The sequence below is a fragment of the Centropristis striata genome, chromosome 3 (assembly GCF_030273125.1).
Source record: "Centropristis striata isolate RG_2023a ecotype Rhode Island chromosome 3, C.striata_1.0, whole genome shotgun sequence".
In the NCBI taxonomy this organism is placed as follows: domain Eukaryota; kingdom Metazoa; phylum Chordata; class Actinopteri; order Perciformes; family Serranidae; genus Centropristis; species Centropristis striata.
This window is the reverse complement of record NC_081519.1, coordinates 34,845,190-34,859,004: the sequence shown is the minus strand read 5'-3', so window position 1 is coordinate 34,859,004 and position 13,815 is coordinate 34,845,190. Positions and strand designations below refer to the sequence as shown.

The 13,815-nt window shown below is 36.8% G+C and overlaps 1 protein-coding gene across 1 annotated transcript; it reads left to right on the top strand.

Annotated features, from left to right (window-relative positions):
- Nucleotides 1–815: 815 nt before the first annotated feature.
- Nucleotides 816–8,684, top strand: snrpc (small nuclear ribonucleoprotein polypeptide C). Its single transcript, XM_059330326.1, has 6 exons — nt 816–917; nt 2,743–2,785; nt 2,892–3,000; nt 5,528–5,587; nt 6,679–6,783; nt 8,085–8,684. The coding sequence occupies exons 1-6, from the start codon at nt 910–912 to the stop codon at nt 8,204–8,206; spliced, it is 447 nt and encodes a 148-aa protein (XP_059186309.1). The 5' UTR covers nt 816–909; the 3' UTR covers nt 8,207–8,684.
- Nucleotides 8,685–13,815: the final 5,131 nt, after the last annotated feature.

The window sequence follows — 13,815 nt, the reverse complement described above, 5'->3', positions numbered from 1 at the left end:
GTTTGTTTATTTTTTGGTTTATTTTGATTACATATGTATACTTGAACTAAGCACTGAGCCAAATCAATTACTGTCCTTATTTAGTACATTTTGAGGGTATTGTACTTGAATATTTCTATTCTTTAAACTTATAGTCACTATATTTGAGGAAACATTTTACTTTTATCTTTCTTGCTTTTTTTTGTTTTACATTAATTTGACTAAAGTTGAAATAATAGTTCCTTTGAAGGACAGATGAGTTTTTTGATTATCTTAAAAAAAAATATGAGGTATTATTATTGGTCACTTGTCCAAACAGCATGTAGCTTCATCATGATCATCTACAACATTAAAATGCTGCTTAATATATCTGAAATTATACAGCAGTGACCATTGTAATGAGTATTTTTTCATTATTTTTGCTTTGAGTACATTTAGCTAATAATACTTCTGTGCTCCTTCTTAATACAATTATGACTGTAGGATATATTTTTTTTTATATTGGGATATTACTACTTTTACAAGGTAAAAGCTACTTTTTCCACCGTGGTATACTTATTATGATTTGCTTCATTCTTCTTAAGCAGTAGCCTGTTAAACAAACTAAATTAATCATGAATAGTAGAATGGTCAATTGCTTTAATTTTTATATAAACAGAATTTGACTTGTACAGTGTTATTTGTCATTCACAGACACTAAATCTTTCGTAGGAAATATCAATATTTAATAATCAGGCCTTTGCTTTGGATATGCGAAATTATGTCCAATGGGGAGCACAGTGTTGTTTAATACTTTATTTTCAGGTGTGTTTTTTCTGTGGCGGTCACGCATAGTTTCAGGAGGAACTAACATTCGGTAGGTCTTATAGCCGGTCGGAACGCTTACTGGTAACACCGGAATCGCGCTCTCGACGGAGATTGCCGGGGAACATGCCTAAGTGAGTATAGAGATAATCTCTCTTTTATACTTAAAATATCGTTTAAACGTTTCGACAAAATTAATTATTGTTGATAATTGTACTAAGTAACGAATGGTGGTAAAATATACTTTTATAATGAACGAAACAGAGCTGTTTCTTTCCATTGAACACAGTGAGCTTTGTTTGGGCTGCGTCTATTTGCTGAACTCAACCTCGATGTGAAGGAAGCTTGCAGTTAATCAGCAAAAAGAAAATTACAACACTGTAATATTTATTTTATCTGCTAGAATTCACGATTCAAAAACAAAAACAGGGTGTTTTGGGGATTTCTACGCCATGTTTACCTCAACATGATGCTGGTTCATTTATTTTGAGATAAGTCTTGGTAGCGTTAACGTGGGAACTGTTGAGAAATGCATTGAGGAAACCTTTAAAATTAAATTATCTGACTCCAACAGTAAATACTCCCACCTATTTCTCTGCGCAGATCGTTTGATGGGAATGATGAGCAGGAGACGTCCAAGTTCTCAGTTTAACATACTTTTATTACAATACGTCAAAAAAAATTTGCAGTTACAGAGTCTCTGGGTTCAAACTACACTTCTCTGATTTACATGATTAAGGGATCAGTTCATGAAGTCTGGACCCCCTTCTGTCCCTTGAACCCTCTTTTATATCCTAACAGAGGTTTTACTAAGAATGTAGGTAAATGGGTCTCTTCCAGAAGGTGCGTCCCTCTCTGACCTGGAACAACTTTTGAGACACAACCTCCTCCCATGTTGTGACTTGCAGAGATGAAAGTGGGGACACAGATTTTGCAATGTTCACATAAGATATAAAACGTAAAATGTATATATTTGTGATTATAGAATCTTACTCTAAATAGGACACAGAAAGTTTAGGCAGATAAAATAAATGTATCTAGAGTAATCATAGTTTTAAAACAATATGACTCCTTGATCATTGTATCAAAAGCATGTTACATGATTAATCTATAAATGCATAGAGAGAGGGCACACACACAGTTAGTGAATTACGCATGCATAGATGGAAACAGAGACAGAATAACAGATTATTTCTAACAGAACCGATTAATGACTGAGCGTTTTACAAGGTTATTGTAATTTATTTATTTCCAGGGATATGGGCAGATTTTGCTGTCGGTATACCAAGTTATAAATCATCCACTGCACAGTCACATCCACTTACCTCCAGGGTGAACGTCGTCTCTGGTGCAACAGCTCAGCTGCAGAGAACAACTCATCAAATAAGTACAAACATATAGAAAATAGGAGCAAGATGCTAACAAAATCAAGTAATATTTTTAAATTGCAGTGTGGTGGGTTTAGGTCATCTGGGCCCAAGCTAAAAATGTATAAAATGTTTTAAATATTAAGATATGTTTTGCAGAAAGCAAATATGTCCTGCTAAACGTGGAACCAATGTGTTGGATATTTCAAGATTCCATGTGAAGGAAAGGAAGGACTGAATTGTTTTGCTGGACATTTTGTAATATCTGCACAATATGCATAATATATATCCAACAGGACGCATTCACACGTAAAATATATTCCTGCTGCAAGTCTGTGTAAAGTTTTTTTGCAAACATGATGGTTAAACCAAAAGATTTGCAACATTTTATTTCTGTATTGAAGCTTGTAAAAACAGAAAAAGAAAATGTTTTAATTCAGTCTTTAGCCGTTGTAGTTTTACAGCTCATTAACGGTTGTGATTTTATGTTTGTATATGTCTCAGCTTATATTTAAAGTATACAGTTTTGGGCTTAGTCATATCTACAACTCTGAACCTTTTGTATTAAAAACCTCAAACTTTTCTTCAACAGGTTTTACTGTGACTACTGTGACACCTACCTTACACATGACTCGGTAAGTTACTCTTCTCTATTCCGGATGAACTAGCTAAAACGCATGAAAGAATCTTTGTATTTTTCTTCTTGTAAACTTACATAAATCTGTTCTCTTGCTGTTCTAGCCATCGGTGAGGAAGACTCACTGCAGTGGCCGAAAACACAAAGAAAATGTGAAAGATTACTACCAGAAATGGATGGAGGAGCAGGCTCAGAGTCTGATCGATAAAACAAGTAAGCAACTTATTGGTTCAATTATCTGGGAAACATGGCCGAGTGAATCTAAAAGTGCAAACTGTTTCATTTTTTCAGACATTTTTCCACTTGGCCATGAATTGTTTACTGAACAGTTAAAAGTCCTATGACCTACATGACCATTTTGACAAGTGAGATCTTTGTAATGTTGATTTTACATGAATTAGCTCTTTTAGATGCAGCAAGTGTGTGCTGCAAATTAAATATGTAAGTGGCCTTGAGTGCCAATAATGTATTATTGATGAGTTATTTGATTGAACCCTCTGTTTATGCTCATGATTATAGCCGTGCAATTACAATACGAGGACCCTTAAATTAATACGGTTACCATAAGAGTTCTTCATTTGATACCTCTTTTTTTCTTCATTCAGTACTCATCATGTGAACGGATGCATTCAGTTGTGTAAAATAAAACCACTACTCATCCTCAAAGAAATACATTACACTCTAAACTGCCAACTTCATCAAATGCACAACACTCACCTCTCCACAGACTGTAAGAGTTGTAGCTGTGGTTGTAGTTAGCTGCTCACATGTCACATCAATTAAAAAAAAGCTTGTGGTGATTGGCATTGAGCAAAACCATAAAATATAGCATTTTTTCCCTAGATCTTGGTACAAAAAGAACCAAATGAATGTATATTTGGCTGGAAAAGTTTAAATTCTACTTGGTTCTGGGTTATTTTTGTGGAAACCCAGTCTTTGCTATGATACAGCATGGTTTATCATCTCCATATTTAATATCCTTGTATAGACAATAAAGTAGGTGTTAGAATAAAGCCTGTTATGTATCCCACACATGGCATGCTTATGCACTTGTGTGGGATATCCAAGCTCTTTGCTTAAATAGTGCACTCTGTGTACACCAGCTTACTTGGGCCCCCTCTGAGATTACAAACTGCTAATCCACATGGGAGATGCAGGAGTGTAGTGTCGTCTTCTGTGGAGGTGCATGTTGTTTCACAGACTAAATTCTCATTTGAAAATAGATGGTAGGCGAAACATCCTTTTTTTTTAAATTAACTAAACATTCATTCATTCTCCTTAACCACTTATCCAAACTTGGGTTGCCGGGTGCTGGAGCTGATCCCAGCTGACATTTGGGCACTTCATACTAGACACAAATCCAATCCACTTTATTTATATAGCACAATTTTAGCAAACGCAAGGTTTCCAAAGTGCTGCACAACAATAAATAGAGAACATAATAAAAGCACAATAAAAAAATGGAGTAAACAAGAGAACACTTCAATACTGTAAGATAAAATAGAAAATAAAAAATGTACTGCCTGCACAAAAAAATATGCATGTATACATAAAATCATAAAATCAACACACTTCGTGGTGTTAAAAGCCAAAGAGAAGAGGTGGGTTTTAAGAAGAGATTTAATATGAGACAGTGAGGAGGCCTGTTTAATGTGCAGCTGCAATTAATTCCTGCAATGGCAAATGCTCGTTCCCCTCTGAGCTTTAGTCTAGCTCTCTGCACTCTCAGGAGCAGTTGATCAGCTGACCTGAGAGGAGAAAGGGGAGAAAAAACGCCCTGCTCTTCGACGGGGGCAAAAAAATTCCTGTCAAAAGACCGCTCAGGACGGCTCATATTCAAATTAGGGGCGTTTCGGAAGTCAGACCCGCCTCATAATTAACAGACTTTTGACTTTTTTAACAAGCTTTCCTCCTGCTGGTATTCAAGAAAATCAGTCATGAGTGCAAAAAAAGCTTTCAATTTGTTTCTGTGTATGAAGGAATTCTGTAAACAATGTTTTTCACAATTGCAAAGGCTTGAAGAGTCTAAAATTTTCTACATTGAAAGTGCTTGAGTTACTCTGCTGCATGAACACTGATTAGTGTCTTGGGGGCATTTTTAGTTGGAAAGTTCTTCACATATTTAACTTTTTTTTAAAGGTTTTTTTTTACTTGGAACAAAAATTGCAGATCTTTTATAGAATATAATATTTAATACATTTTTTGGAGAAATATGCTAAGGTTTGGCCAGAATATCTTTGAGTGGGAAGAAATTAATTCAGGTGAAAGACAGTCTTTGAATATTCATCACTCAGAGAGCACTTTGTGTTTTTCCTTTTTTAAATTTCTGCTTGCAGTGATTTTAAAGAACCTTTTTTTTAACCATATTCACGATCAGATATTTAAGAGGAAGCATCCAGTATGTAAAGAATGCAAACCGTATGCTGTTTTATTGATATGTGTGTTATCTATATTTGCTATTTAGCTCCCTAACCCCAAACACTTAAATATTCCAGTGGATAGCAGCATACATTTTGGACCACTTACTGAATTTCTTTAATTTACTGAATTTTGTTATGGAGAAATGTTAAAAAGACCCCACACCTACATGACGGACCTTGTTATTTGCATTCTGTACATACAGCACGAAACGGGCTTAAATTCATTCTTTATAAACCCCAAAAAGGCAATAAATATTCTGCGCAGATTATAAAATATTTGTCCTTTTTGTGTGTTAATGTTTTGTCTTTTCTCCCGACAGCGGCTGCCTTCCAACAGGGAAAGATTCCTCCCACACCATTCCCTGGTGGCCCTCCCCCAGGTGAGTCCGAGTCGGCTCTGCAGTAATTTGATAAACTAACAAACCGTAATGTAGATACTGGCTCTTGATAGTTTTATTCATACTCCGTGAGCAAGGGCTGTCAGCGTTTTTTTTTCTCCATATCAAGCACTAGTGAAATGAATTAATCAGAATAAACAATCACCAGCAGTGTGAAGCTTTTGGTTCCTTTGGGATCTGGGAAGTAAATTGATAAAACTAACACACCACTGAACATAAAAAAACTATAGGAAAACTTTTCTTTCTTCACTGTTCCTTGTAACATTTTACTAACCTCTTTTATTGCTGACTTCTGGCGATGACTCAGCTAAAACAAAGGCCACAGTTGTATGAGAGCGTCCACTGAATTCAAATGAGTAGGATTTCGTTAAGAAAGTGGTCTTGCTTTCAACACTTTGATGTCTGTAAGGGAGACAGCAGATAGAGCTCCACTGAGGCCAAATCACTTGTGGCCAAATTTGCAAATGTTTTTGTGAAAGGGAGAGAACATCCAATCACTGTTTTATTAGGTAGAGAGCTAATGTAATAAATCCTACCTCCATGAATGTTACAGTGTTTATTCTCTGCTGCAGTTATTTGAGAGGTGTTAATTTAACTTTACGGTTGTTTAGGATGCTGCAGTTTGTGGTGCTGTTATTCATTATAATTAAATTGTGTTGCATGTGTTGAGAACTGTTTTAGTCTATATTCATTTAATACAGGTCAGCAGCAGCACAAACTACACCCCTACAAATGATCCATTAAAGCCACACCAGTGTAAAAACACATTTTAAAAGAAAAAGCAAATTATAAACTTTATACATTTATTTTTATTTATTTTCATGATGGTCAATGCTTTGTGGCACGGTGTGCCTAATAATATGGCAACTGTGTGTATTTTATGTGTAATGTTTTTTTTCTCCTACAATTAAATGATCTAAAAGTTTAATTGTAATTACACAGCTGCATGTTTTCTGTTTACTCAGAAGTCACTGCAAATGAAGCACTCTGAATATAATAAAATGCTTGAGAATCTGGTCTAATTCATGTGCACAGGACATGGTCTAATAAGCGAAACTTTGTTCATACATTAGGTGGTCCTCCTCGGCCGGGCATGCTACCAACACCCCCTATGGGAGGTCCACCTATGATGCCCATGATGGGACCTCCACCTCATGGAATGATGCCGGGCGGACCCGGTAAGAAACATCTTTCTTTGATAAAGCTGGACTTAAATACGAAACATGACCTCTAGTGGTATCACTGTCTGATGATTTATTTGATTAGGTTAAATGTTGTAAAAATGCAGTTCAATATGTACAGCATGTGGAATCCCATTTTCTTTTTACCAATATACATGAGACTTGTGTGCACTTGGAAATGTTTTGTCTATATAAATTAATTCAGTGTTATTCAGATTTTTTTTTTTAAAAAGAGATTATTTCATGTCATAACTGTTATTCCCGCACAAAAGACATGTTGGATATGTTGCCACTTCTATCCATGATTGAGCTGATCAATAGAGGTGCAGGGCCGATATATTTAATATATTGCAGTGAAATACAAGGCCACAGTTAGTAACATTTTAAAAAGAGCGAAATGCCCTGAAGTAGCTTGTTGGGGTTCAGAGGGTTAAAGATGTTTTGCTCCTGCTAGAACAACTTAAAGAAAAAACAAACAAACAAGCACAAATTTATAAATAATAAATGCCAAATAGCTGAAATGTATGTATATAATGTGTATATAATGTATGTATATGTCTTATTTTTTGTATTCTTATTCTGTTCTTTATATCTTGAGCGCTGTGGCAACTAAATTTCCCCACTGCGGGATAAATAGTTTTATCTAAAGAGAATGATCCTAACCAAGGTTATTATAGTTAACGAAAACTAACGAAGTAACCAAAACTAGAATTGACAAACATTTTCATTAACTGAAAAGTTAAATGAAAAGTAAAAACAAGTGTTTAAAAAAAAAAAAAAAAGATAACTAACTGAAACTGTATTGTGTGGTTACAAAACTAACTAAAATTATAGTGAAAATGTCCTTCGTTTTCGTCCTTGTCAACTTCTTCCATACGTAAACCTTTTTGGTTGATATGAAATCTATTTCATCTATCTGGTTTTATGACTTAATAAAATTATTGGGGCTGAGATGGATAAGACAAAGGAAATAAAGGCAACATTTATTGTGATTTTTGTTTTTAAATCTGGCACCCAAAAAATACCCCATTACAAATAAACTAAAACTAACACGAAAACTAATTAAAAAAATAAACTAAAACTAAGCATTTTCCAAAAAATAAAAACTACTAAACTCACTCTAAAAATGAATTAAAACTAACTGAATTTGAAAACAGACGAACAAAAATCCCATACTATTATAACCTTGATCCTAACCAGCTTTTTCTAAAATTGTGAGGATTTAAATGCACAGATTTCCTTTTTATGTAAAGCTTTAAAAATCTAAAACTCTTGTTTCTCTTCGCTGTCTCTTGTAGGAGGCATGAGGCCGCCGATGGGAGGACCCATGCAGATGATGCCAGGACCGCCACACATGATGCGTCACCCTCGACCGATGATGATGCCGGTCAGGCCGGGCATGATGCGCCCAGACAGATAAGACCAGGTGGACTCTCTCCGCTCTTTGTTGCCATGAACAGACACTGTCGAGTGAGGACACTTGGGTTAACACTTGGACTTTTCAGTGCGACTTTTTAAATTTTCCAACACCCACACTCTTCAACCTGAAACCCGATGTTTCCGATGTGATTTTTTTTTTTTTTGGTGTAGTTACCGGTACTTAATTTTCTTGTGCCTGACTTGTGGTATTTATTACAATTCACCTCCATTAGAATTTGTTTCAGATCCCTGTTTTAAAGACCCTTTATTTTAAATCATGAAACGTCCTCTCTTGTGTTAGTATTGAGTTTGAAAGATCTCGTCTCACTTCGACAAACTGTTCAGCACACGTTGAAAGATCGTGCTTGATATGACAATATTTGTTGCTACATTTTTACTTTTGTTTTAGATTTTACATGTATTTTTTTGTTATATTTCATGACATTGTTTTGAGGAATAAAACAATGATTTCAAACCTGTTTCGTTAAGATTGTAGTCCCAATCAACAAAGCTAAGTTTTATTGTTTTAAAAGTGTCTTTTCCAGCTGATTTCAGCTCTCGTCAGGTTGAACCTCAGCACCAACCAGCAGACAGGCAAAGTTAGTGACTAGCTGTGAACATACAGGTGCATCTCAATGAATTAATTATCATAGAAAAGTTTATTTGTCAGTAAAAGGACCTAAAATTCAGTGTCTCAAAAAAAAATTAAATGACTAAAGACCAATTTTTTAAAAGTATGTTTTAATGTTTGCTTCTCAAAAGTATGTCCATCTATATGACTCAAAACTTGGTTGGGGCTGTTTGACTTGAACTCCTGGAAATGGACTTTTCCATCTTATTCTAATGTATTGAGATGCTCCTGTAGTTGAACATTTGTCAGCTAAAGAGTCTGATATCTTCTCCAGGAGTTAGTGGAGAGAAAAATTCATGTAATAGCCTGAAACACGACTCCAAATGAATGCTGATGTTGTTTCCTGTCTCCTGGATTTATGAGGTAATTGTTTCCTTACAACTTTGGCATATCTACTTTATCAGATAAAAGTATGTGCATCTGCTGACACATTGATTTGTGGATGCTGTTAAGATTTAACAGTTGAGGCTTAAAAAAATACACTCTTTTAGTTGGCAACTTAATGCAGTGACAACAAAACTATAAGATGTGGAACGTGTGTTCAAAACAGGGATCACCATCCCTCCTCCAAAATCGTTTCTGTTGTCTTGTGTCTGGGGGACATCACCACCTTTTCCCATTAGAGTCTGGTTGCAGCTGGGTCGAGACACAGAGTTCCAGAGAGGAAGGCAGATCAGTGCAGAACACAGAAACAAAATCGATGTGTGCAGTTGTTTGCAACTTCTGATCTAGTGGTACCTCTTCTACACAGCTGTCTGATGAAATAAATCTGAAGTTTTCGTCTGGTTTTGTCTGATCAACAGTCCAAAATGTATTTAGTTTGTACTGTCATTAACAAGAAATTCTCAAATCCTCATATTTGAGAAACAAAAAACTGAAAATCTGTGCCATTTTCCCTCAAATTGACAAATTATCCAAATAGTGGCTCCTAATAAATGTAAGTGTATGCACTAAGAGGAAGAATTCAAATAAAATGAGGTCTATTGTTTTTGAGTGACATTTAACCAGATTAAATCAAATTTTATTTGTATAGCAAATAGTATTCAAAGTGCTGTGCAGATGGTTGGCAAATAAGACAGCACAAGGGAAAATCAATCAATCAGAAAAGACAAAAGAAATCTATAAACTAGAGATAAATGCCCAATATCATACAAATGTAATGAAAAGAATATGAAAAGCATTTAAAGAAGTGAAATAGAAACTACATCACAAATTAGATAAAATGACACAAGAATACATGACTTAAAAATTAGATGAAACTGTTTAAAAAGACGGATAAATATCAAGGAAAACATGACAGAAAAATAACATACATTTGAATAATGTGAAATGTTCAATTTTTTTGCTTTAGGTTTAAACATTTCGACACTTATAGCATTCAGCCTGCTCGATATAAAAGTGTCAAACCTAAATTATATATGGTTGGCACTGCCGCTGGACAGCAAAAAGGTCCTTTATTTGAACCCAGCTCTGCCACCTGAGGTTTCCCTGACTAAATCTGACATCCTCTCTGCCTGAAGGTGTGAATGTGTTTAAATGTGTTAGCCTCGTGACTGACTGGCGACTTTTTAAGCGTAAATGGTGCATCCTGGGATGAGCATCACCCCTCTCCAGACTGTGAACACTAAAAAAAAAAAAACAGCCGGATGTTTAAAAAAAAAGAAAAAAAAGAAAATTGTCTCACTAGACAAATGAGGATGTTGACCCAGCCCTCATTAGTTTATTCAGTCGAGCATGTTTGAAGAATTACAGCTCTTACATAAGAATCTGTGGCTGCTAGTGAATCATTATCCCAGCTGACATTTGTGTCTACAATGCCTCGCAACAATTCAGCACTCTCCTCTAGCTGGAGTGTAAACTTCTGTATCCATAATCACAAAACGTCTGTTCATAATTACTAAAACGTCTCAACAGATGGAGCTAGAGAGTCGTAATGCTTTGCAATTAGAACCAGGACACTGGAATGAATGTGCGATGACTGATTATGTGCTTCCATGGACTGTCAAATTTCTTTGTATCTCACACTCCCAGAGGACATTTCTCTGGCTTTATGGTTTAGGAAATTTCTAGGCCACATATAAAAAAGAAACAAATTTGTTGGGGGGCAATAGCCATATGCTTCACGCTGTGTTTGCCAATTTATATACTTTCAGACCGGAGGGAGAGCGCTGCAAAGACAATCCAAACGGCTCGGCTGCTGTGCACCACATCAGATAACTTTTCGGTAGCTGTCAGTCATGCATGTTGTAAATTGTGATCTTCAAAGAGACTTTGGTGGATTACATGCAAACTGATGGCCACTCTTACAGGACAGATTCCATTAAAAGTCCTATAAACATCCACTCTCCACATCAGCCGAGACAGGAATAAAACCATGTTAATGCACATTTTATGCATATGTCGAGCATAGGCAGATGCCCCGTGTGTCATCTGAAATCGGGAGAGTCTTTATGAATATTCAATCTAGCCATGAAGTGGAGCGTTGCCCTGAAGGGAATGAAGTGGAGTGGGGGAAAGTGTTTATGATTAGAGCTCAGGAGTTGAGGAAATAAGCCCTGATCATGGGAAATATGTATTATAATAAATTTAGCAGCAAGGAGACCACTGAGTGCACAGACACTGTAGGGGCTTGATCAGATAGTTTGAATGTAAAATGAGGGGAAAAAATTGCTTCTGAAAAACAGTTATTCACATATTTTCAACAACAAGGAGAAGTGACCTTTGGGAGGAAACAGCATTCCCTTGATGTTGCTGTTGCTCTGTGCTGCACTGTAAAAAAGAAAAAAAAAAAAAAAGAAACACTCACTTAGATTTCTGGTGGGTTTAAATGAGGATTTCTAGCTGTTGGGAATATAACATTTCCTGAAAAATTGCAGTATAAGTGGGGTTTAATTGCAATGTTTGATTCGCTAGGTCAACTTGAATTATTTCCTGTCAAATGTATTCATATGTACTTTAAATTAGACTTGTCTACATCAAACGGAGACCTCCTGAGAGGTGAAGCCAACGCACAAATGCCTATAACCTGCTTTATTTCTAATGGCCAGCAGGGGACGACTCAACTGGCTGCAAAAAAAAGTCTGTTAGTGTGAAAGTCAACTAAAATGTTTTACTTACTTCGTTTAAGTCTTGTCTAACCCCCCCCCCCCCCCCCCCCCCCCCCGCAAATAAATCAGCTGATCATTTTCTTTTGAGGTGCATCAACATCTCATGCTTAACTAGCCATTTTTGAAAAAATCATTATGTACTTAAAGTTAGAAAATTCAATAATATCAAGATTTACTTCCCTCCGTTAAAGGGAATAAAGACCTGGGTGATTTAATACACAGATTTTTTTGGCTTTATGTACCACTCATGGAAGTATTCTTGTATATGGCGCCACCACTCAGCCTTGCAGCCAATAGTTTTCGAGCGGCAACTCAAGATATTGCAGCTAAAAATCCCCTGTACCCCATAAAACACCATGAAAAATGAGATGACTGTAAAACAGGACACAGAACTATAAACAATGTCAGCTATGACTCATTTTATTAGATATTTTTGATCTGTGGAGGTTTTATATTTGTAAAACTTTCCTTGAGCTGAGTAAATCAATTAAAAAGAGCTGGAGAGACACTATTCAGTGTGCTGTATACTGCAGAAGCTAATCTGCCAGGTGAGCTGTTTTAATTGGACTAAATAGGCGCCATCTTTGTGTGGGTGGTGGGCCGTGGGTTCAGAGTTTAAGATTTGTTCTATATGTGCTGAACACTTGGAATAAGATATCAGAAATGAGAATTCAAAGCTTCAAGGAAAGAAGATGAAATGTTATTTATTGCCTGGAAGTCAACTTCACTCCCTCTTTTTTTTCCCCCTTTTTTTTTACAGTGCACTTCACACTCACCTCTTTGATATTCCTGTCATACAAGTGAACGCATTAATGTCCCGAATATCAACTCTCGGGGCTCACAGGAGAAGCACTCAGAAAGCTATTCTCTGCAGCCCCCAGACCCGTCAGCAAGGCCATGAAGCAGAGGGGCTTAGAGAGGACAGCTGATTGATTAACCGTTTATACCAAACAGGCTTCGAATGCGACCGCCCGGCCGACCACATCCGCCCAGATTTACACTCTCTGAAGGATCGTTTGTGGTTCTGTATTCATGATGATGCATCTTCTTTTTGCTCCCAGCATGCAGTTGGCATTCTTACCACTCAACAGCCTTGGTTGAATGGGAAATGATAATCCCCCCGACTGTCGATTCCTCCAAAGCCAATTGGCTCCAAACTGCATAAAGACCAGGATGATGCTGGGGAGTACGGCATGATTGCGCAGGGCTGCTGGGTGGGCTATTGATGAAAAGAATCTGAGAGAAAGAAAAGCAAGTCTGCAAGGCAAAAAGACTTTGCTTCGACTCTTCCAATACCCCCTGCTTCTCCTTTTCCTCCTCCCTTTTGTCTCTCCCTACACCTCTATTCTACCTCCTCCTCCTCTTCTCCCTCTCGTCTCCTTCTCTCTACTGCCCTGCTACCAACACTACCCTGTAATTTAATCCATTTAGTCATGGCTCCAGATCAATATCCATTTTCCTTGGCCTTAGGGAGAGCCTCTTGAATCTGCTTGTTTCAAACAGTGGTTGTGTTGGCCAGCAGGGGCTCCCATGGGCCTGCGGGCTGATACAGATGTAGTACACCACAGTATCTGAGAAAACAAAGCAAAGCTTACATCTAATCTCTCCACAACAAAACACAGCTGTAGATGCTGAAGATTCCAACGTATTCTCACATCTGTACAAACTATGGTATTGTACTTTGCACCACTTCTAATCCAAAAAAAGACTCCCTTCTTGATTACAGTTGAATTAATCTCCTCCACTGAGATGTTGAAATGCAACGCCCGGCCGGTAAGCAAATGAATGACATCCAAATAGATTAAATTAAGGCTAATTTGATTAGTGGGCCTTGTGAGTGACCAGGAAGAAAGATGGAATTATTATTCCCTC